Source organism: Mobula hypostoma, chromosome 12 (assembly GCF_963921235.1).
Source record: "Mobula hypostoma chromosome 12, sMobHyp1.1, whole genome shotgun sequence".
Classification (NCBI taxonomy): domain Eukaryota; kingdom Metazoa; phylum Chordata; class Chondrichthyes; order Myliobatiformes; family Myliobatidae; genus Mobula; species Mobula hypostoma.
Genome location: NC_086108.1, coordinates 36,063,875 through 36,089,086, shown reverse-complemented (window position 1 = coordinate 36,089,086; position 25,212 = coordinate 36,063,875). Strand labels below are relative to the sequence as shown.

The 25,212-nt window shown below is 39.2% G+C and overlaps 2 protein-coding genes across 4 annotated transcripts in view; one reads left to right on the top strand and one right to left on the bottom strand.

Annotated features, from left to right (window-relative positions):
• Positions 1-7,497: 7,497 nt before the first annotated feature.
• Positions 7,498-24,434, top strand: LOC134354704 (uncharacterized). Of its 3 annotated transcripts, XM_063063849.1 has the most exons (5): positions 7,498-7,705; positions 7,827-7,919; positions 10,243-10,419; positions 11,636-11,705; positions 24,166-24,434. In XM_063063849.1, exons 2-5 carry the CDS (start codon positions 7,848-7,850, stop codon positions 24,231-24,233), a joined length of 387 nt encoding a protein of 128 aa, XP_062919919.1. In that variant the 5' UTR covers positions 7,498-7,705; positions 7,827-7,847; the 3' UTR covers positions 24,234-24,434. The 3 variants fall into 3 exon arrangements, 2 of the variants coding, with proteins under 2 accessions (XP_062919919.1, XP_062919918.1); XR_010019879.1 differs by lacking the exons at positions 11,636-11,705; positions 24,166-24,434 and adding an exon at positions 18,967-19,032; XM_063063848.1 differs by lacking the exon at positions 24,166-24,434 and having other exon boundaries at positions 11,636-11,816.
• Positions 14,349-25,212, bottom strand: part of ro60 (Ro60, Y RNA binding protein) — a 73,861-nt gene continuing 62,997 nt past the window's right edge. The window contains exons 9-10 of the mRNA XM_063063847.1: positions 19,566-23,022; positions 14,349-19,520 (exon numbers count right to left, since the gene is read on the bottom strand). Coding sequence (XP_062919917.1) covers positions 22,870-23,022 — 153 coding nt within the window. The 3' untranslated portion in view covers positions 14,349-19,520; positions 19,566-22,869. The remainder of the gene's footprint in view (positions 19,521-19,565; positions 23,023-25,212) is intronic.

Sequence of the window (25,212 nt, the reverse complement as noted above, 5' to 3'; positions counted from 1 at the left end):
GTCCATCATCCTAGTTAGGAGTTGTGCACAGCTGACTGTACTGAGACCTGGAATTCAGTTTATAGATCTTCTGATCAGTGTTCTCTTTAACATACAGTACTCCTTAAAATCCATCTCATCAACAAAATCCTTGGCCACATCTTAGTCCTATTTAGCTCAGGACAAATCATACTTGATAGCAGCACAGCAACGCACCTTGGAATGTTTTACTTTCTTACTCTGTAAGAAACCAAGTGGCCATTGAGGAGTGGAAAGAGAAGATCACCTTACTAACATAAGCTTCATATACAGTAGTAGCGAAGTGTTTCTGTTTCCCTGCTGTGGTTTCCTCAGGCTTCCTCTTTGGACTATTACATCTCACATCCGAGTACAGCAGCTGCACTTTTGGCCAGCACCATCGAATGCAAACCCTCTCCATGTCCAGTTGCTATGATGTCTTTAATCATATTGCAAAAAGGTCCCCAAAAACTGACACAAGCCCTAAAGCCTGAGATATTCAGATAGGTCAGTTTTAAAAATGGACTTCAAAGAGGAGAAATCCAAATCCTGAAGTCAAATCAGTTGCAAGCAAGGCAATGACAGAGGAATGGATCTGCATTAGACCGTGTACTGTAGAGTTCAAGGTTCAGGAGAGAAGTGCTGCTGAGGGGTTTGCATGCCTGGTGAACACAAGGGGGATCTTAAACAGAATGCGCTTCAAGCAAGTGAAAAGGCAGGAGAGGGAAAATGAGTCGATGTGAGTTGGCGAAGGGTACAATATGAGCACCTGAGCTACAGTGCCTGGATCACTCTGATGTATTTGCTATTATATTAGAAAGGCTTTATTCATTCTGAGTTTTTAATGCCTTCTGTTTTCTGGAGCACACTGCTGTATGAATGTTTTCTTGTGAAACATATCATTGACCATTATCTGGAAAATCTGTTGACTGGTGAAAAGGATACTTTTAAGTTGCTGAATTGTACTATATTCTGTATTATGGCTCATTACATCATACTTAACCAATGCATTTTAATTTTTCGATGTGTAAATCGGGTATTAAATTTCAAACTGACTCCAAAGCAGAAAGGAATGCAACTATTTCCTGAATAATATGCAGGTTCAGAAACATATCATAATGTCCCACTGATGCAAATGAACTATACTACAATTAATTCATATTTTCACATTCAAATCAAGTTAAGTAGAATAACAATTGTGTTATTTGTTGTGTTTTAGAAAAGTTTTAAAACTTTCCCTGAAAATCTTTCAACTCTTTCTGAAACTTGGCGGTGGGGGGCAGCATGGTAGCATAGATGTTAGCATAACGGTTCAAAGCATCCGCAATCCAGGTTTAATTCTATGCTGTCTGTAAGGAGTTTGACATTATCCCCATGATTATGTGGGTTTCTTTATGAAGCTTTGCTTTCCTCCCACTTTCCAAAATCGTACAGGTTAAGGTTAATCAGTAGTAGGCAGACTATGTTGGCGCTGGAAGCATGGGGCCACAATTGCGAGCTGCTGCCTGCACGTCCTTGTTCAGCGTTGATTGTTGATGCAAACGATGCATTTCACTGGGACACACACATACAGTAGTCCTCAATTAACCCATTATTTCTCACAAATTGAAGCCACATGTAAATCAAAACTGAGAACCACCAGAGTGCAATCATCGTGATCACCATTTTTTCAAGAGCCAATAAATCAACAGACTTAAATGTCTGGCATGAATCCACATATTCATTGTTACTTTTTAATCACCAAATCATATGATGTAAAATGCTTTATAAATTATATGTTTGGGAAAAAAACAAATGTTTAAAACTTTACATTTCTTTAAAATTCAATTGAAGATAACATAGGCTGTGTCATTTAAATGAAACCCTGATTTCCTTGGGCTGCAAAGTCTAGGGAATATACACTCCGGTCCCGCCAAATCCACGAGATTGAGTCGGCTCTCCCAACCCAAATCTCGGTTTGTGTGAATGCTGTGTAATTTGCTACCTTGTCACAACCCGGTGCCAAGAAATAGCAGACAGTGTGCTGCACACGATTATATATTTATGGATGTTAACTTAACTAAAGGGTTAGTAGAGAAAAGAAAACAAAAACACAAAAAGGGTCGATTATAATTAAACAGTCAAATGGCCACAATTTGGAGCTCAACTCTTCCAAAAGTCATATATTCACTGATCCTCAGTAGACCTCCACACTGTGCTCCATCGAATCACAGTCCCCCACCGGGTCAAATCCTACAACCGGTTCTCTCCAGTGTCTTCTCTCTTCATCTACCACCGAACAAAAACCCTGCTCCGCTGATTAGATGATCGCATTCCAAAGCACCCGTTAACTCTAACCATAACCCGAACCCCGCTTCCACAGAAAGACCATTACGTTAGCAGTGAAACCGTTACCAGGGCGTTACATAAAATATATGTCAGAAGCTTGCAAGTTTTAAGATCGATGTACAATTTTACAGAAATATACTTTCTTAAATAAAAACCAAACATAAATTAAGTGAGTCTTGCACCAGTGTCCTGTTCTTTATTTTGTTTTTTTTACACATTTATATCTTTGAATACATCAGATAAAATGTTTTACAAAGATTAATTGATTTATTTGCATGGTCAAACACAATTGTATCACTAACGATAGCTAATTTGATTGTTTCAAGTTCCATTAACAGTCATAATCAGCTTGCTGCAAGCTGAATGAAGTTATAGCAAAATTCCCTCAAGAAAGAATAATTGATTGACGAACTGATTCAGCGAGTACAAGAGTGCAGACTTACACCAATGATTTACCTCAATAATTTACCATACTGTTCCTATTCAGAGACACACCATAAATATAATGATTAGACAACTTGTAATTCCATTCAGTGGATCAATAGAACATAGCTATTTATTATAATAAAGAATGTGTACCAGGTACTGTACCCAGCTACAGGAATTGAGCTATGGTTAATTATTGCCAACACAATCTCTGAAGATCTATCCTTGGTGCAACATATTGATGCAATTACAAGGAAGGCATGCCAGCGGCAATATTTCTTTATGAGTTTGAGGAGATTTGGTATAACATCAAAAACTAGAAAATCTCTACAGATATATTGTGGAGAGTAGTCTGACTGGCTGCATTACTGTCTGCTAAGGCAACACCAATACCCAGGGTCACCTAGCCTTTTACTTCTTCTCACCAGTCTATCACTTATCCCCGCATCCCCTCTTCCTTCCCTTTCTCCTCTGGTCCACTCTTTCCTTTCCAGCCCTTTACCTTTCCCACCCTGACTTCACACATCACCTTCCAGCCAGGCTCCTTCCCCTCTACCCCACCCCAACACCTTTTCATTCTGGCATCTTCCCCCTTCCTTTTTAGTCCTGAAGAAGAGTTTCAGCCTGAAACATTGACTGTTTATTCATTTCCACAGATGCTGCCCGACTTGCTGAGTTCCTTCAGCATTTTATGTGTGTTGCACAAGGTTGTAATTCAGCCAGCTGCATTATGGGTTCTAGCTTCCCTACCAATGAGGATTTCTTCTATATGCAATACCTCAGGAAAGGCATTCAGTAGTAAGGGCTCTCACTATCCAGGACATACCCTCTTCTCATTGCTACCATCTGGGAGATATAGGGGATTGACAACACCCACTCAACTTTTTAGGTACAACTTCTTCCCCTCTGCTGTTCGATTTCTAAACTTCACTCTTTGCTCTTTGTTGTTCTGCTAGTTTTTATATTTCTTATCGTAACTTACAGTATATATTACGTATTGTACTGTACTGCTGCAAAACACTAACATAAGTTCCACAGGAAACTTTGTACCAATATGAGTCCAAAAGTAAATTTGAAAATTATGTCTGCTAGGTGTATGGTGATGTGGTAATTAAATAACTTAACTAGTAATCAGAGTTCTGAATTACCCAGTGCAGAGGCATGAATTTGAATCCAACCATAATAACTAAAAATTCACATTGAAATAACTTAATAAAGACCAAGTCCTCTGTAGAGAGAGTTCCTGGGAGTTCACATCACGAATGGCTTCACCTGATCCCTCAATATCACCTCCCTGAACAAGAGGATCAAGAGAGCCTCCACTTCCTAAGAAGACTGAGGCAAGTAAGGCTTCCACCCCCCCCCCCATCTTAACTGCATTTCACAGGAGCACCATTGACAGCATCCTGACAAGTTGCACCTCTGTCTGGTATGGGAGCAGTCAAGCATCGGACCTGAAGTCCCTACAAAGGACGGTGAGAACAGCTGAGAGGATCACAGGTGTCTCCCTACCATCCATTGGGGTGATTTTTTCAGGAGTGCTCCATATGCAGGGCCCTTAGTATTATTAAGGATCCCACACATCCATCCAACATCCTCCTTGACTTTGTACCATCAGACAGGAGACTACGATGCATAAAAACAAGAACAGTTAGAATGAGTGACTGTTCATTAGGCTTGTGAACCCCCGGCTGCATTGCATTCTAAGTGTCACTGCTTAATCTGTTCTGTTGCTTACAATATTTAATATTAATGTACTTTAGTTTGTTATTTATGTATGATTCATCTGTGGATCATAAGTTATCGTGTGTTATGTGTACTACTGTGCTTTACACCCAGGTTCAAAGAAACGTCTCATTTCTATATACATTATGTGGTTATAAATGTTATATACGTGTATATAGTTAAATAATAAACTTGAATTGATTTGAATAATCATTAAACTACTAAATTGTCCTAAAACACCCAAAATAAGAATAGAAAATGATGGGTGTATTCAGCAGGTCAGGCAATAATCAGAGTGTTGAGCTTTCATCACAACTGAAAAAAAAACATGGACCTGAAACTTCATTTTTTTTCTCTCTCCTCTGAACCGCTGAATATTTACAAGTTTTTTGTTTGTTTTTAGCATGCACCTTTTTCTCTTAGTAATTCAGTTACTGTTTCACTGATTTACTCAGAGGGAGCAATCCAGCATTCTTACTCTGATTTTCCTCTAACCCGTAATTCACCAACATGACTCCTCAGTTCAGGCTGTTACGGATGGACAATAAAGGTTGGCAGCGTCACCTACATCCTGGAAATAAATAAACAGAGGATGGAATTGAGCATGATCTGTGCTGAAAGGCTCATTTCCTGACCTCACAAAGCAAACCCTTCCCGTCATCTATAAGGCACACATAACAAATGTGATGGGATACTCGCCTTTTGCATAGATCAGTATAGTTCAAAGCATACTTTGGCAAAGTTCAAAGTATATTTAATATAAAAGTCTGTATAACACATACAACCTTGAGATTCTTCTTGCAGGCAGCCAGAAAACAAATAAACACAATAGAAATCATGAAAAACCCACTTCATAAAGAGAGTCATAAATTCAATGTGCGAAAAAGAACAAATCGTGCGAACAATCCACAGAGCATGAACCGCAGAGTCCCAGGAGAAAGCCCACAGCCACATAAGCCGTTCATCTCTGCAGCCAGTCCAAGAGCCTGGTGGCTGCAGGTCACAGCCCCGGAGCTAAGTTCAGCGCTGAAGCGAACGCCGACGGCTGCAGAACGCAGATGCTGAGTCAATTCTGCGCTGAAACGAGTAAAGCCGCCCGGAGTAGTAAAGTTCGTCCTCGACGCCTTAATTTTTTCGATCTGGCTCGGCGCTTAAATTGTTTAAACATTGTTACGTACCCCGTAACTGGGTTGCCAAACCAGCAGAAATGGACCACTTAGTTGGAGTCTGGATTACTGGAACTAATAAAGTTTTATTAAAGAAGTCAGTAACACAGTACTCTAATCGTAAGGATATGAATGCAACAGGTTAGCAATGATAAAACACACATGTACACAGAACTAGGGTAATAGGAATCAAACAAGCTCTATCGCAGTCTAGGGGTAAAATGATCAGTCTCAAGTGACGCAGAGCTCAGTTCAGTTTAGGACAGTTCGCAGCAATTGCTGTTGTGCCGTTGGAGAGAGAGAGAGAGAAGGATATGCGAATCGGATTCAGACAGACCTTGATGTTCTCCGCAGTTAGCTTTCGGGCGAACCCTTTTAATGTCTTCTATGGTCACCGACTGTGGCCCCTCCGTTCCGGATACGACCGTTCTTCCGCGGTGAACCCGGCACCCAGGCAGGGGCGGGCACACTCGCCAGGTTCCCGCCCATCGTACCCTTTCACCCTGTGTGTCTATGGTCGATCCCACGACCACACCTCCAAACTTCCACCATATTGTGGGGGCACACTGCTTTTCCAGGGTCTCGTTATCTCGTGGTGTCTGTCGTGCCTTAGCGAACCTGTTCCTTTTATCCCCCTGCTGGGGTATCGCCTGTCCATCAAACTTCAAACAGTTCAGGTTCAAAGCAACCGGTCTGTCAATACTCGGAACTGTTTCTCTTTTCGTTAATCTCTCTCCTCTCTCATTAACATTTTGAACGCTTCTCCCTTTGTCTCTCTTATCTCTCTCATCAGCATCAATCTTCTGATAACTTGGTTTTTCGTCACAACATCGATTCGTTAACCGCTGTCGCTGACGGGCCCGGGCCTCGCTGCTTCAATCCGGCCCCAACTCCACTCCGGGAATGCGATACCTGCGTTCTCGAGAGTCGAGTTCGCCGAATATTTCAGGATACCACAAAAACGCCGGGTTGTACAGGCGGTTTAAAAGCAGTCAGGAAACTTGGAACCTTTCAGTCAAAATAACCAAAAATTAGTATCGAGTCCACCAATAAACATCAACTCCGTCCACCAGTGATATTACTATTTAACTATTTATGGTTCTATTACTATTTATTATTTATGGAGCAACTGTAACGAAAACCAATTTCCCCCAGGATTAATAAAGTATGACTATGACTATATACTGGTAGGCACCAGCCACCCAATGCGTTGAAAATTGTGCTGAGACTTTCTTTGACATCACCATCCAGGCACACCACCTCAATTTCCAAGAAGGACGTGGGTAATATTCAGATGGGAACACGGTTCTCAAAAGTCCGCTTCTGCTCATGCACTGTTCTGGCTGGAAAATATGTCAATGTTATCATTGGTAAAATCTTGAACACCACACACAGCCAACCTAATCTCTGCACTGCATCTGGGAATAATTTTATCAGATTCGACTCCAATAGCTCAGTGACCACTGTTCAGAATGAACCATGAATACAGCCTTAACAGTAACACACACATCCCAAATAGAATGTAGAAAGTTATTTATTTGGTATTGCTAAAGAATAATAATTGTATGCATGTCTATATTCTTTATAAAGGTTGAACTGGCGGTAGCTCATGTTAGGAGGGTACAATACATGTGTATGGTCACAATGGTCATTCCAAGACAACCATTCTCCAAGTTTGGACGAGAATTCACTCCATAACTTTAGTGCCTCACACTCGGAATTTGTACGTCGTACAATGACGCACAATGAATTATTAATGGTTTTTTTTGGTCCTTAAATTGCTTGTCCTTCGCACGTCACAATCAGTTGACTTTTGATTTATTATTGGACAACGCAGGCTCAATGAGTGCCCACCTTTAATATTAATTTACTGCTAAACAGCGTTTGAGCATCTCTCTCATAGTGGGCCGCTGGTGTCTACATTACTAAACAGCTAAATGATGTGAGTGCCGGTGCCTTTTTCGTTCCTCCTCCTACAAAGTGAAGTCGATCGAAACTGAACCATTTCGGAGAGACTGTAATGTTACAAGAAACTTCACCCCAGATCAACATCTACTCAACAGGTTAGTACTGAACAACGAGAAAAAGTAAAACACCAGCTCTCTTTCATGATGCATAACTTAATTATTTTACCTTCAAGTTCTCTTCAATGCACTCGGAATTGACTGTTTTATCTAATTACAGCACCCGGACAGATCTAACAACATGGGAGGCCTGTTCTCCGGATCACAAGCATGCCAGGCGTATACCGACGCCACTGCCTTCCAGATAATTTATGTGAGCTGCAGATAATTAATGCGCGGTTTTGCATTATGCCATCGTTTTATTGTGTACTTTCCTACGCCCGATTGTTAAAGTGCAAGACTGCTGTGATTCAATATACCCACAGCTACTGAAGTAACGTATATATATATATATATAGCCAAATATAGAAACTCAGGTGCTCTCAGCTTATAATCAGTTCAGAGTTATTCTGGACTATTGGAAATACTGTAAACAAAACTGCAGATGTATTGTTTTTCCTTTCCCACTTTAATGTAATTGCACATGGCATGATCTTGGCTTGTATGTAATACAGAAGTTTTCCCACTGTATTGTAGTACATGTCACAATAATAAGCCAAGGTCAATTTAAAATAATAACAGCAAATGCAGAAAACACGCAAGAAGTTATGCAGGATCCCTGGAGCCCATGGATTAAAGTACACCAAGAAAAACCAAGGACTAATGAAACTGCTTGGCTTTTTGTTTCTGGAACAGTGAATGACATGAATAGCGGAGGCACCACTTTCCTGTAATCAATTAGAAGAAAATGTGTAAATTGAGACCATAGAGAGCTATGCGTGCCTGCCTTTGTGCCACGTCAAAAGTTAGTTAGAATGGGAAGGGTGCGAATAGTTTACGAGTCATAGTGGAACTTCATAGTTATTTTGGCAGGAATAATTTTAAATACTATCCAAAATATGAGATCACACATGGAAGTGCAGCAAAGGCAGACACCAAATGTTTTCAATACATTTTCGGATGGGCATTCACAACAAAATGATCAAGTGTGTGTTGTTCAGATTTCCAGCATCTGCAGATTTTCTCAAGTGTATAGGAGAGCTTTTAAGTGAGATAATGACATTAGAGTGAAAGTTCAAAGTAAGTTTCTTGTCTAAGGACATATATGTCACCCTTTTAAACCATGATTCATTTTCTTGTGGGCATACTCAATAAATCTGTAATAGAATAATAATCACACCATTCAACCAGTGTGCAAAAGACAATAAACTGTGCAAATACAAAAATAATGAAATAATAATAAGCAATAAATAACAAGAACATGAGATGAAGAGTCCTTGCAAGTGAGTCCATAGGTTGTGGGAACATTTCAGTGAGGGGGCAAGTGAAGTCACCACCTTTGATTCAAGAGCCTGATGGTTGAGGGGTGATAACTGTTCCTGAACCTGGTGGTGTGAGTCCTGAGGCTCCAGTACCTTCTTGATGGCAGCAGTGAGAGAGCAAGTCCTGGGTGGTAGGGGTTCTGAAGATGGATGCTGCTTTCCTGAGTAGATGTACTCAATGGTGGGGAGAGTTCTACCCGTGATGGACTGGGCCGTATCCACTACTTTTCTTAGGATTTTCCATTCAAGGGCATTGATGGTTCTATACTAGGCTGTGATGCAGCCAGTCCTCTGAAATGGTTAACACTGAAGAATTTAAAGTTGCTGGCTGTCTCCAGAGGACTGGCTCATGGACCTCTGGTTTCCTCCTGAAGTTAATAATCAGCTCCTTTGTCTTGCTGATATTGAGTAAGAGGTTGTTGTGGCATCACTCAGCCAAGTTCTCAATAGGCTTCATAAAGGCTGATTCGTCATCACCTTTGATTCGGCCTATGACAGTGGTACTGTCAGGAAACATGAATATGGTATTGGAGCTGTGCTTAGCCACATAGTCGTAAGTGTAAAGCGAGTAGAACAGGAACCTAAGCACACAGCCTTGACGTGCACTTGTGACGATGGGAGATTGTGAAGGAGATGTTGTTGCCAATTAAAACTCACTGCGGTTTTTGCAAGTGAGGAAATCGAGGATCCAATAGCACAAGGTGGTATAGGGGGCAAGGTCTTAAAGCTTATTGATTAGTTTTGAATGCCAAGCTGGAGTTGATAAAGAGCATCCTGATTTATGCATCTTTGATCTTCAGATATCTCAGGGTTGAGTGGAGAGCAGATGAAGGATAGAAGGACAGAATGGGAGGCGAGGGGAACTGCGAGGAAATCTCTCCACTGCAGCAAATTTGGAAAAGAGTCAATAATATCACATTTGCTGTTGGCTTCTTCAGCTTCTTCTGAATACAAACCTTCATTTTTTTTTTGCTCAGCAGTCAATAAATCTATTAAATTATCTTTGGGTGTTTTGAAGTCTTGCAACTCATGAGCTTCCCTTGCAACTCATCACCAGAGCAGAACTTACACCATGCGCTGATTTATCAACAGTAACCCTTATTGTCTTTAATCTTGTGTGATGCAATGGAATTCACTTAAAGCAATAGCAATTAAAGAAAATGCATATCTATTTAATGAAACTAAAAACAAAACTTTTGAATTAATTTCTTTCAGGATGCAATTACATCAAATCGTGTTGTGATCTTTTCCAAAACAACATGCCCTTACTGTGATATTGTAAAGAACATATTTACAGAATTGGGCATTCCTTACAGAGCAATTGAATTAGATCTCCGGCGTGATGGCGTGCATCTCCAGCGTATTCTTATAGAAATGACCGGCATAAAAACAGTAAGTACACTTAATTTTAACAGACTGCAAACCCTATGTAATATCATCTCCCTCAACCTAGCCAATATCCATAAAATTGCTCCGTTTTAAGGTTATGTCCTGTCAGTTAATCTATCAATCCAAATCTTACTTTGTGCACTTAATGCATGTGATGAAACATAAGTCCTATATGAGATTCACTGGTTTTGATTCTTGACTCCCAAAAGGGCATTAATCATTTAGTCTACTGGCTACAAATGACACTTTTAAAACAATTTTTAAAGTATATAGTATTCCATCACAAACTTACTCAGAAACTTTTTTCCATAAAACTCCTCCCCAACAGCATATTACATTCAGAAGAAGCTGGAATCTTGTTTTACAACTTCTCCTACATATACCAGGGGGGTAAATTAAGTGCAAGTTTTGACAGTATTTCCAGAATTACATTTCAAGATGCCACCAGTCACATTTAACAGAAGAATATGCAAGAACTATCACACAACTATTCATCCTGGATTAACAAGGGAACAATGCAGAATCATTTTGAAGTCATAAAGCACAGAAACAGGCCCTTAGTCTCATTGTGTCTGCATGAACATCATGTATCATCTTACATTAATCCCACATTACCAAAAATTTCCCCAGATTCTATACACAAGGGGAAAATTACAGTGGCTAATTAAGCTACTATCCAGCATACCTTTCGTTTGTGAAAGGAAACCAGGGTACCCAGAGAAAATCTATACGGGCATCAGAGGTCAGGATGGAACCCAGTCACTGGAGTTTAAGGCTACTGCTCCACTAGCTGTACTAACAAAGCCTCCAAATTGACACACTGTGCTTTTTAGCTCATTGCCACTCTGCACTCCTTCACATCATTTCTCTGAAAGAAGCAAGGTGAGGATTGTGAGGGGTCTGGTTGTGTGTTTCAGAAAAAGAAAAAAGGTAAAATAAAGAGAGAAAGATATAAAAACATATTGGGGAAAAAAAGAGCAAACATGCCCATTTCGTAGAAACAAACACCCACCTTAGCTATCCAGAGGAGAGCTAGGAGCTTCCTTAATGTGTGCTCTTGTTGGTATTAACAGCATTTCACATGAAACATCTTCCCCTTCAAAAAAGTATATGACGCTTTTAAGATTACAGTAGGACAAACTAAAGAGGAAAAACTTAAAATTTAAGATATTGATCAGTGATGTAAATCACTCAATTTTATTTTTGTGCTCCTACACAGGTCCCAAAAGTGTTTATAAATGGAACATGCATTGGTGGTGGGGCGGACACGGTTTTACTCCATTCCAAAGGTAGACTGTTGCACCTGGTGAATGAGTACAATTCAAATTCTGTCATAGAAGGAGTCTGCATTCTTCTTTGATACCATTCCTTGTTCATCGCTCGCAGAATAAACTAGTAAATTAAAACGCATCCACTTGGACTAAGTGGCAAGATTTGTTCATAAACCATGGAAACAAATAAAACCCCTTTTTTCTGGACCTAGTTTGGGGGCCTATCACTTAGTCTCTCACCAACTATGACCATAAGATATAGGAGCAGAATTAGGCCATTTGGCCAATCGATTCTGCATCTCTATTTCATTATGGCTGATCCAATTTTCCCCTCAGTCCCAATCTCCTGCCTTCTCCTCATGTCCCTTCATGACCAATCAAGAATCTATGAATCTCTATCTTAAATATACATAAAGACTTGGCCTCCACAGCTGCCTGTGGCAAAGAATTCCACAGATTCACCCCTCTCTGGTTAAAGAAATTCCTCTTTACCTCTGTTCTAAAAGGATGCCTCTCTATTCTGAGGCTACGTCCTCTGGTCTTAGACTTTCCCTCCATAGGAAACATCCTCTCCACATCCACTCTGTCAAGGCCTTTCACCATTCAATTGGTTTCAACGAGGTCATCCTCATTCTTCCGAATTCTAGTGGATACAGGCCTAGAGCTATCAAACACTCTTCATATGACAAGCCATAAGACATAAAATTAGACCATTTGGCCCATCGAGCCTGCTCCACCATTCGATCATGTTTGATCCTTTTATCCCCTCTTCAACCCCATTTACTGGCCTTCTCCCTGTAATCTTTGATGCCGTGTTCAATCAAGAATCTATCAATCTCTGCCTTAGATAGACCCAACAACCTGTCCTCCACAGCTGTCTGTGCTAACAAATTTCACAAATTCACCACCCTTTACTAAAGATATTTCTCCGTATCTCTGTTTTGAATAGACACCCCTCTATCCTGTGGCTGTACCCTTTTGTCCTAGACTCCCCCACCATGGGAAACATCCTTTCCACATCTACTGTCTAGGCTTATTAATTACAAAATAAATAGTGCAAAAGAAAATGAATAAAAAGTTAGTGTTCATGGGATCATGAACTATTAAAAAATCCAATGGCAGAGGAGAAAAATCTGTTTCTCGATTGTTTAATGTTGGTCTCCAGGCTCCTCCACCCCCTCCCTGATGGTAGTAACAAGAAGAGGGCATGCCCTGTATGGTGACAGTCTCTACTGTTGGATGTCTCCTTCTTAAGGCATCTAAACATATGTCATGAAATGTATTGTTTTACTGCAGCACTATGGTGCAAAACATAAAAATGACTATATTATAAAACAGAGGGATTCTGCACAAAACCAATCATGAGGTAGTGCTGATGGGTTCACAGACCATTCAGAAATCTGCTGGCAAAGGGGCAGAAGCTGTTCCTAAAACATTGAGTGTAGATCGTCAGAGTCTTGCACTTCCTCCCCAAAGGTAGTAATGTCATGTTCTAGATGCTGAGAGTATTTAATGATGGATGCCGCCTTCTTGAGACACAGTCTCTGGAAGATGCCCTCGATGGGAGGGTTGTGCCTGTGATGGAAATCTGTGTATCAGAGGCTCCATACTAAGACTCTGCTTAACGCTGAGAATGTGTTCCTCTGAGGTGGAGTGCTAAGTAAATCAATGTTATGCAGGGTCATTATAACATTACGTAAAAAGATGTGTTTCAGGAACTCGTGGAAATGGCCTAACCTGTATATCAGTGGAACAGCAACACAACACAGCAGTAGCAGTGGAGGGAAGCATGTGGTGGTTACATCTTAGGAGGACAGACCAGGCTATGGGCCCTCTTCTAACTTTGGCTTCTTCTTCAAGTAGGCGTTGAGATTTGACTGCCTTTTCACAAGTTTCCTCTTATTAAGCAGGAAATCATGTCAAGAACAGCTTTCTTTACCTTGTAGCTTTGCTCCCAGTCAGGGTTATTATTTTTGTGATCTTGGTGATGCTAGTGCTGAGTGCTGAGGGATTTTGGGGTGAGGTTTCTAGCTTCCTCATTCATGTCCTCAGATTCACTCAGGATGTGTTGCTCTGCCAATACTCAAAGCTCTTCGTTATTAAGGCTCTCACCATGAGAATACAGTTTCACATCCATGCGTATGCTTTTCCTAGACATCTTAGATGTACTACCTTCACTGGATGTTGCAGGCCATTTTCCAGAGATTACGGATGAAACAAAAGAATAAATTGGCAAGGAAGCAAGAACGTTTACACATGCAGGACAGGCAGAGCATGAACTAATATGTGATTAGCTGTGAGTGGCCCAGAGCCATTCAATTCTGGAATCATTTTTGTGAATCCCCTTTTAAACCCTCTCCGGTTTCAGCACATCCTTTCTAAGTTAAGCAGCCCAAAACTGCTCACAATACTCCCAAGTGAGGCCTCACCAGTGCTTTATAAAGTGTCAAGAGCTTTATAAAGAGTTTTTATCCATCCAAATGACTAGTTTTATGAACTTCTCAATTTAGTGCTGCTGCAAAACAATAAATTTCACGACATATGTCAATGATAAAACCTGATTATAAAACTAAAATTCTAGAATGTGGTGAACTGTCCATGCAACTGCTCTGGCAGTGTTTCATGAGGAAGAAAAACAACCTTATGAAAGATATTAATTGCTATACCATTTTTTAGCACTTTATTTCAACTGGATTAAATATAAAAACAATTAAATGCATTATAGTGAACTTAAAGGCAGTTAACAGTAACATTCATATTTTGCACAGCATTACCATGTTTAGTTTGACACATTATGTTAGCGATTGATCACTTTTCAAGTGGCGACATTCAACTCCTATGCAAAGGGCCACTCTGGAAAGTAGGAAAGCAGTAACCAGTTTTAGATTGCCAACATTATATTCTAGTTAATATTGGACACATAAAGATGGATACATAGTCAAAGGTTTGAGAAACATATTTGCATATAATAACAATAAGTTAACCATGATTTCAATAGCTTTTAAAACTCATTATGCAGAGTTTCAGTGAAAAACCTTGTCAGTAAAAATATCTGTTTTAATCAGTTTCACATTACAGATTTTAAAAGTGTCAAAATTAATTCTAAAATCTATATAAAAAAATCTGTCCTCCAGCATTGTTTGATACAATAATTTAAATGATTTGTTTGGTCATATTTAGGTACCATTGACTTCATTTAAGTTGGCTAGAAAGACAAAGGTCATACTTTGCCTGCAGACATTAAACATATTACAGTTTCACAATGTTATGTTTTCTAGACACCACCATGTAAAAATGCAAAGTATAATGAACACAATTTATATCAAAAGAACAGATGAGTTTAGTGCAGAGTAATTAACAACTTGCATTTTATTGTATGCACAGGATATTGACTTCTGAGAGTGGCAAAAATTACATTGTGTTGTTTGGCCATAGCAACCTGAAGAATTTTAATATTTTATTTGTTTCTTTAATCAGTTTTAAAATATGGCAAAGTACCAGATGGAATTTTTTATATCTAATTCTTTTAAGTTGCCATTTTAAAAGCATATTCATTCCTCCGTGGACTAACTTTGTTCAGTAGAAATCAGGCAGCCAATAGGCAAACGTGGAATGGAAAAAGTACAAAGCTACAACTTTAATTGGCACTCAAGGATACATGCAAACAAATGCAAGGTAGATAGACCAAAGCAGGTGAGCTTAGAATGTCAATATAAAATCTGTTGTATATGAAAACAAATAATTATGAAGTACAAAGAGAAAAAAAATTTAAAAAAGAATACTGTGTACCTGTACAAATACAATAGATTACAGACTGCTACAAAGTTAGCTTCAGCCATTAAAACAGAGTGGAGGGAGAAAAACAATGAATGGTATTGTTGAAAATTTAATTGTAGTAGGAGTTCAAGACCAACTTTTGCCAGAACCTCAATATTTCCAATTCCAATAAAGTATGTAGTATCTATTAAAGCATCATTGGACTTTACTATGTTAAAGGTGCAAATAAATTGAATTTATATCAAGATTCCAACAAAGGTTATAATGTTACCCAAGTTCTCCAGAAAGCAGCTAAATTCACAAATGCCAATGCCTTAATTTGGTTGATAATGCAAACATCCTGACCAAAAATCAAGAACTTCAAAACATAAAATACCTGAGAGTTTCTATGGAATGTATTATACACCGACATATACTTTTACATTGGAGTCAACAACAGCCAATGACTTCCAAAACCTACAAAAATTAATGCAATCAATCACAGGCATATTTTTCATATTGTTAATGATGGCCCTGTCTGCTGCTGTATTCCCATTTGTTATTAATTAACATCCTTCAGTTTGGAAATAAAACCACAGCAATAGTTATTGTTATTCTCCAAAACTATAAGCCACTGTAGGACTTCATCAAATTAAGTGCCAGTCTTCAGGACCAGGTTAATTCTGATAAACCAAAAATGTTAATTCATCAAGTTCACCTTTGTTAGATTGCTACATCTGGAACTGACAAAGTACAGATTCATGCCCAAGTTAAATTTTCAGGTAATCTAAAAATCACGAGTTTAGACATTTGCCTTCAACTTGCATGAAAAATCTTTTATGTTATCTTCCTAATTGTTGACCTTCAAACAAATGCAATGCAATTAATGGCAAAAACTATAAAAATATAAAAAAAAGTAGAATCAATAATAGACTGTACAACATTTCCAGACTTGTTTTATCACTCAAGATTGTGGATGAGCTTCTTCTCATTTACACTTTTCCCACTCTGTTCTATTATCTTTTCATTCTTTTACTATCTAAAATTTATTTATCTCACTCACTATACATCTGGAGGATTCCAGAGATTCCCTGTTCCAAATGAAATCTGTATCAGTACTCAACAGTTGACCTTCCTGAGACTATGTCCTCTGATTCTGCACTCTCCAATTAGGGAAACTATCTCAGCAATTTTAGATATCCCAAGAATCTTTGGGCTAGAATCCCAAACTACCTAAAATACTTATTCCAGGAATCAATCTAGTGAACTGTTGCAGCAGCTCATTTCCTTTGTTAAAGACCATTAACATTTAATATTCACTATTTATGGTCTCCTTTACAATTGTACATAGAAAAGTACAGCACTGACAGGCCATTCAGTGCACATTGTTGTGCCAATCTAGATGAAAATTTATACTAAGTGTCCTCCTCCTAAGTATCGTCCATATCCTTCTTTTCCTTTGATATTCATGTGTCTATCCAACAGCTTCTGAAACTTCACCAAATTACCTGATTTTACCTGTATTCCTGGAACCTATTCCAGGCACCATCCACTCTGAGTAAAAAGCTTGCCCCTCACATCACCTTTAAACTTCCCCCACTAACCTTAAAGCATGTTCTGTAGTATTTGACATTTCCTCTCATAATTTTTAAATCTCTATCATCTCCCCTCAGCCTCTGATATTCTAAGGAGAAAAACACTAGTCTGTCCAACCTTTCCTTACAGCGTACGCTGTCTAATTCAGGAAACATCCAGAAAACCTCTTCTATACTATCTCCTCATTCTTCTTATAATAGGGTGACCAGAACTGCATTCAATAATCCCACTGCAGCCTGACTAAAGTTTTATATTGCAGCAGTATGACTTCCTCACTCTTATGCTCAATAACCCACCAATAAAAGCAAGCACCCCACATGCCTTTCTTTAAAAAAAATCACCTTACCCATTTGAGCAGCCACTTTCAGTGAACCATGGAAATGGACCCAAAGATCCCCTGTACCTCAGTGCAATTAAGGAGTCTACTTTCTCTTTTCATTTGATCTCCATGTGTGCAAGACCACACACTTTCCCATATTAAGCTCCTCCTGCCATTTCATTGTCCATGCCTGTAACTGATCTATATCCTTCTGTATTCTTTATAGTCCTGTACGCTGTCTACAACTCCACTCATCTTGGTGTCATTTACAAACTTGCTCATCCACCCAAGTACATTTTCATCTCTATGATTGATACATAATTACAAACATCAGATGTCCCAATATCTATCCTTATGGTACACCACTCATCATGGACCTCCAGCCATAACAGTATTCCAGTCCTAATATGGTTTCAAGGGGCAAGCCCATTCTCAATCCAAATTTGTAATTCAACTTGGAACCTATGCACCTTTATCTTCTGAGTCTACCGCGAGGAACCTCATCAAATGCCTAAATAAAGTCCATGTTGATAATGCCAACTGCCTTACCCTCAGTAGGCTTCTTTGTCAACTCCTCAAAAAACCCAATCAAGTTTGCAAGACATGACAACCATGCACAAAGTCATGTTGGCTGTCCTTAAGCAGGTCATGCTCTTCCAAATGTGCACAAATCCTAACCCACAGTATCCTTTCCAATAGTTTCTCTACCATTTACATGAGTTCACTAACCTATAAATATCTGGATTATCCCTACTTCCTTTCTTGAACAAAGACCCCAGCATTTGCTACTCTCATCCTCCAGGACTTTGCCTGTTGTTGGCAGGCCACGAAGATCCTTGTCAAAGCTCCAGCAATCTCCGCCTTTGCTTCTTTCAATATTCAAATAGGCTACTAGGCATCCTTAGAGCTTTTCAAAATACCCAGCACTACCTCCTCGATCTCAAAAATGTTGTAGCACATCAGCATGTCCCACTCTGCTTGTACTATCTCCAAATTCTCCTTGGTAAATACCAACACATTTAAACCTCAGCCACTTCTAATTCCAAGCACAAACTTCCTCCTTATTCTTCATCTTTTTCTTAATATAGGTACGAAATCCCTTGGGCTTCTCCTTGATCCAGCTCACGAAGAATAGCTCATGGCCTCTTTTGGTCTTCCAAATCATCTATTTCAGCAGTACTTACCTGCTAACTTTATCTTCTGCAAGGGCTCAGTATGATTTTAGCTTTCTAATTTTACACATGCTTCCATTTTTTCCCCAACTAATTTAGGACCTGTTGGTTCATCCATGGTTCCCTTACCTTACCATCCTTGTCCTTACTCCTTACCAGATGATACCAATTCTGAACTCTAATCCGCTGGTCTTTTAACAACTCCTATGTCAGACATGGATTGTCCAACAACAGCTGTCCCCAATCAACACTCCTCAGCTCCAGTCCTATCTGGTCAGAGTTTGCCCTCCCCACAAGATCCAATTTTGTCCTTATTCATAACTATTTTAAAACATAATGAGTTGTTGTCACTATTCCCAAAATGTTCACCTTTTATGAGGTCTGCACTGGTCTGTCTCATTTCCCTAAACCACTTCCAGTATGTTTTCTCTTCTAGTTCAACTCTCCAAATACTATTTCAAGACCTTTTTGGATGCACTGAAGAAATCCCACTGGAAATTGCAATCAATTGTATGGAGGTTAAAGCTCTCACTATGACAATCTTATTGCTCCTGCACCTTTCCATCATTTGTCTACATATCTATCTATTCTTCTGCCTCTCAGTGGCTATGGAGGGTGGGGGCTATAGTACAATCCCATCAGTGTAACTGTACTTTTCTTATTTCTAAACTCCACCCAAATTGTCAATGTGGATGAACTCTCCTAGTGCCTTAAATTCCTGTTGCAGCATCTCATCCCTCTTCCTGCCTATATCTGCCACAATGAGGCCACTCTCAGAGGAAGGAGCAATATTTCATATTTCATCTAGGTAGCCTTCAGCATGAACGTCAATTTCTCCTTCTGGTAATCCTTCCTTCCTCTTCCATTCAACAACCTCTTACTACTTTTCACCTTTTATTTTCCCCTGGTGCCACTCCTCCCATTTCTCTCATGGACCACTCTCTTATCAGATTCTGTCTTTTACAATCCCTTGCCTTTTCCATCCAACACCTCCCCAGCTTCTTACTTCATCCCCACCCCCCCCCGCCCCAACACCTGGGTTCTCCTATCACTTTCTAGCTTGTCCTCCTTCCTCTGTCCCCACCTTTTTATACTGGCATCTACCCCCTTCTTTTCCAGTCCCGATGAAAGGTATAGGTCTGAAACGTCAACTGTCCATTCATTTCGATAGATGCTGCCTGACCTGTTGAGTTCCTCCAGAAGTTTTCTGTGTGTTTTCTGGATTTCCAGCATCTGTAGAACCTTGTGTTTATGATCTGCAGAATCTCTTGTGTCTATCATTAGTGCCTAAAGTACCATGACTCCTGGCTGCTCAACCTCCCCTCTCAGGATGTTCTGTATCTGCAAGACATCCTTGACTCCACACCAGGAAGACAACACATCATCCTCGAGTTTCAACTGGAGTCACAGAAAAGCCTGTCTATACCCCTTACTATTGAGTTCCCTATCAGTAATCACTCTATCTGATTTCATCCTTACCTCTGTTGCCTCAGAGCCAGTCATGGTGCCAATAACCTAGCTGCTGGTGCTAGCTTCTGAAAGGTCATACCCCACCATCCCTCTCCACCAACAGTACCTATGACTGAGAGGAATGGGGCAGCAGAATCTGTACATACACCTGCACCTCCAGTTCCTCGACCCGATCTGTTAGAAGCCACACCTTGATGTTCTTCCCAGAGATATAGTCATCAGGGAGACCATGAAGTTCTCTGACTTCACACATCTTGCAGAAGGAATGCTCCACCGCCCCAACTACCATTTTGTCTTCAGTAAGTCAAAGGACTTAGATCAACAGGAAAATAAAAGCCTTGTCTGTTCTTCTCGGCTACTCACCTGTGCCCCTTTGCCAAAAGCCTTGAGCGAAGAACTCAGTTTCCCACTCTTACACTGTCCCATTCTCCCAATGGCCACCCCAAAATGACCGCTCTACTTTACCTGAGCTTCCTTTTATTGGCTGAGTTGCCACACACTTAGCCAGTCACAAACAACTTAGAAAAAGACTCCTTCCCTCTACTTCTCTGACTGCTGCAACTACAAAAACAAGCTTTCAAATAAGAAAAAAAACTTTGAAAAAGCTCTTTACCAAACCTCCTTACTTTTATGCTAATTTAAGAGATTATACTTCACTTTTCACCTAATCATTTTTCTACACTATATACCATTGCTGTATTAAGTAGAACTTAGTGGAACCAAAATAGTTACACACTGCATTTGTAAAAATGATCCATTCATTCTACCCCATTTCCCATCCATTAACCAACCTACAAATCATAATAATACAATAATCTTGTGAAACAAAATCTTGTGTGGCATTTGAATTAATGTTTTTTGAAAATCTATATTCTGTATATCATATGTTTCCTTGCATCTCAAAAATACACAGTAAATTATATTTTTAACCTTCATTTTCATTAAAACATTTATTTTCCATTTGCACTGTCATATCCCTGATAAGAGATTCCAACATCTTTCCTAAATGGATGCAAAGCTATCCAGCCCAGTTACCCTATTTTTGCATATTCCCCACTTTCTTGAATAGATTACAGTTAGTATCTTCCAACTCATAAAAACTATTGTAGACTCTCACATCTTCTGGAAGAACAAAACCAGCACAGTTAAATTCAGATCAGGGCTACCTTGCTTGTTCTACTTCTGTTCTAACGATTTGCCTAGAAATATTGCTCCAATATGAGTTATGATCACCTGAGTAAGATATAGGTGGGGGAAATCAGGGATCTTAAACAAAAGGAAAGAACTTTATAAGGGAAGATAAGCTAAAAGAACAGAGCTATACTTGAACAAGAATCTAAAAAAAACTAATTATGTTTTCATCCAGACTTTCATCCTGTTTTGGTGAAATAAACTTTTCTAAAGCTTACCCTAGTTAAAATATTTTAAAATCTTTCTAGGCCAATTTTCATTACATGAAGTGTTAGAATTTCCAAAGAGTTTCAAATATCCTCAGAATATAGTGAAGACCATTTGGCTCATAAAGTCTATTCTAACTGTCGGCACAATCACATCAATACCATTCTATCACTTATTTTCCTGTAACCTATTCTACACACTCCTTACTTCTGATCTACATACTTAACACTGCAATCCTTAATAAAAGGCTTTGTCTGGAATTCCCAATTACAGACAGAAAACACATACTATCTACACCATCTTAAACCAGTAAGATAAATTTTCCTGACAGAAAATGAATTACTCTCAACCAAGAATCTTTCTTGAAGATTCTTCATAGAGATGGCTTGTATATTCTATTGAAATGACATTTTCAGAAAGATTGCAGTTTTTTTTTAAATGCAAAGCTCGGTAAGAGACTGAACTATAAAAGATCTTCAGAATCAGAAAGGTAAGATCAGATTAGCAAAGAGATCTTCATCACCAATGGTTTGTCTGATATACAGCATTGTAATGCATGTGGTATTGACACTGCACTCAAACTGATTAGGTTAACCATCTGCAATTTATGTTAACAATTGTTACTTTCAACACAGCTATAACTGCTGCAAAATAGATTTAATCATTAGCCCAATATCAATGAGTTACATTGATCTTCAACACATCTCCAGCATGACCTTTTCTACATTGCTCTGTGACAGGATCTATAAAAATTAACACCTACAATAATTGTTGGTGAATGATAATTGGAATCTACTTTTGTGGAATATGCTACACATGTTGTACTTAAAAACAACTTTCGTTCTTCTGACAGCTGAAAAATTAGAAACTTCCAAAAGTACTGGTACATCACAAATCCATCTTTTGAATTCAACTTTATTCAGCACAATCCACCCATAATAAACTCAGGTTTGCTTTGTTCCCACTTTTACTTTCATGTCCACATTATTCTTTTTCAGATAAATGTTATCGAAATTAGAAAAAGCGCAATATGCTCAAAAGATTTTTCAGAATATTCCTCAAACCTGATACCCCTCAAATACTTAATCCAACACTGCAGAAACATTAACTCTCGCCAGCCTGTTCACAACAGAGAAATACAATTAAACAGCATTCTTCTTGTAAACTCACCAAACAAAATGTAGAGCACAACTTTGATTATACCCTAACTTCACTAGGATGTCTCTAGTTAACATTACAAATACCTTGACAGCAGGAAGTCAAAAGAACTCCATAGTTAAAATAATTTGCTGTGGCAGAACAGGCTTAAAGTTCAATTACATATTCCGTTTACAATTTCCTGTTAACTCTAACAGGCACGCAACTAAGAAACTAGCAACCCAAAATGTGAGTCCGCTGTTCAGCCATCCTAGAAACCTGATGCATAAATACTCTGTGAACTAAACAATTTAGTGGTACTTCCTTCCAAAATTTAAATCAAATCTAATGCAAAGTTACGAATGACGTCCAGAGCCCCAGTGTCAAAACCACAGACATCCATCATGCCTCTGTCATCTGGGTCAGCAATGGCGAAACCGTTAGAACCCAGTCCACAAACCACCAATTTGGCTGGAATGCCCATTTTCTGCAACAAAAGAAAGTTGATCAACAGATTTCTGGAAGTTGAAGACGATTCATATAGATTAAAGATTAGCTATTCATTCTCTATACTGTAGAACAGTTTGGGAAATACAGTGGATTCTGGTTAATTGGGCCATCAGATAAACAGGGCAGCCATCTATCTGAGACAACTCAAAAAACAAAAACTAATTAAGAAAATAGTCAGGATTCCCTTCATTATTTGGCACAGGAGATTTTGACGAACAGATTTTAATTAGCCATTAGACATTACACAGTACTTGGAGTGAACAGCTTTTAAATAACATCAGTTGCGTGTGTTTGTGATTTTTATCACTGATAGTGAGAAATAAGCAGTAAAACAATTCAGAATTGTTTTGCTCACTGCAGTTTCAAACACTGAGGCTTGGAGATACCAGAAACATCCAGGAGTGCTTGAATTATCAGCACCTGCACATTTTTTCTTGTTTGCAATTGGATTATTACACTGCAAAGTCTCTTCCAGGGATGCCTACCCTGAAGAAGTTTAACTCTTCCCTTCGACAGGAGTTCAGTGAAACTCTCTCTCTCTCTGCTCCCCCTCTGTGGTCTCTGCAGCCCTCTGACTTTCTGACCACATGCCTACCTAGACTCGCTACCATAGCCATGCATCCTTCCTGGAAACATACCTTCGATCTCCTTGCTTGCCCATCACCTCCCTCTGGTACTTGTCATTCCTTTTCTTTCTTCCATGGTCTTCTGTCCTCTATTAGACTCCCCCTTCTCCAGCCCTGTATCTTTCACCAATCAACTTCCCAGTTCTTTACTTCACCCCTCCCGCTTCCAGTTTCGCCTATCACCTTGTGTTTCTCCCTCCCCTCACTCTACCTTCTAAATTTACCCATCTTTTTATCCCCAGTCCTGCTGAAGGGTCTCAGTCCCAAACATTGACTGTACTCTTTTCCATAGATGCTGCCTGGCCTGCTGATTTCCTCCAGCATTTTGTGTATATTGAGTGAAAATGAAACAATTTCACTACTTCAACAAGTTAAAAACTATAACGAATTAAGGTATTGACAATCATCTTGAATGTTACCATGAAAAGGAAGATTTGGAGAATACAATTGTCAAAAATAATCATTGTATAAAGGCATGCCGTTTTCTGCACTAGGTGCCTCCGCCGAATCAAAAGAACATGGCAGCATACAGTGGATGAACTTCTCCATCGATAACTACTAGGAACTAATAAAACTGTGTATAATACAGTAGTATTGGTAATGTTCTAATTTGTTCTGTATTTTTTTAAATACATATACTGGTACTCAGTTAAACAGTAGTTTGTCTTTTTTAACTATTTCCATGAAACTTCGGCTAATTGGAGCAGCTGCTTAATTGGGCCAAATGTATTGGTCCCAAAGTGTCCTAATTAACTGGAATCCACTGTATTTCAAACAAGCATAAAGTATTGCTGCAAGAATTATTATTTTATTAAGATTTATTATTTCTTAATCACAAGACAAATACAACTACAATTGGGCACATAGATGTTTTCACAAATGTCTTTTCAGAAACTTGCAAAACTTGATGCTTCAGACCATTTATTGCCTAATGCTTTTGAAGTAATAAGTATTCCAACAACTTTATTTTCCCAAAGGCAGGAAGTACTCCAGGAATGTCCTGCATTTGTTACTGATTAGCTCCTTAAACTCAAAGTCTTTGTCACCAACTACTACAGTTTCTCTTTGATACAGAGAGCAAGAACTTTTTCACAAATGCTAAATATAGTGGACTTCAAGGTTGTCCGTACATGGTGGACAATGCAGCTTTCAGAATGTCCATTACGCTTTGTCTAAGGACAGCTATCATTGAAGGGTTCGTCAGAGCTTTGTCACTGAAGTTTTGGAACACTGTATGCAAGAGGGTTGTGAACAGTTGGTAGCTGACTGTATTTAAGACAGAAGTGCAGGACAGGTAGCACTGTAATGTTTTACCTTAGCAACCTTCCTCCCCCATTCCAGCCCCCAAATACAAAACACTTGATTCAGTACCATTCACTGTTCCAATCCATGGAAATGGCTTCATTTGTGGGTATTTTGGAGGAGCAATCCAGTCCAGAAATTGGTGGGCAGACAGCACGACTTGAAGGTGCATAAGAGGAGGGGCAGAGATTCTGATAGTAGTTAAATACGAAGTCAAAAATAATGGATGTAGCTAAAGG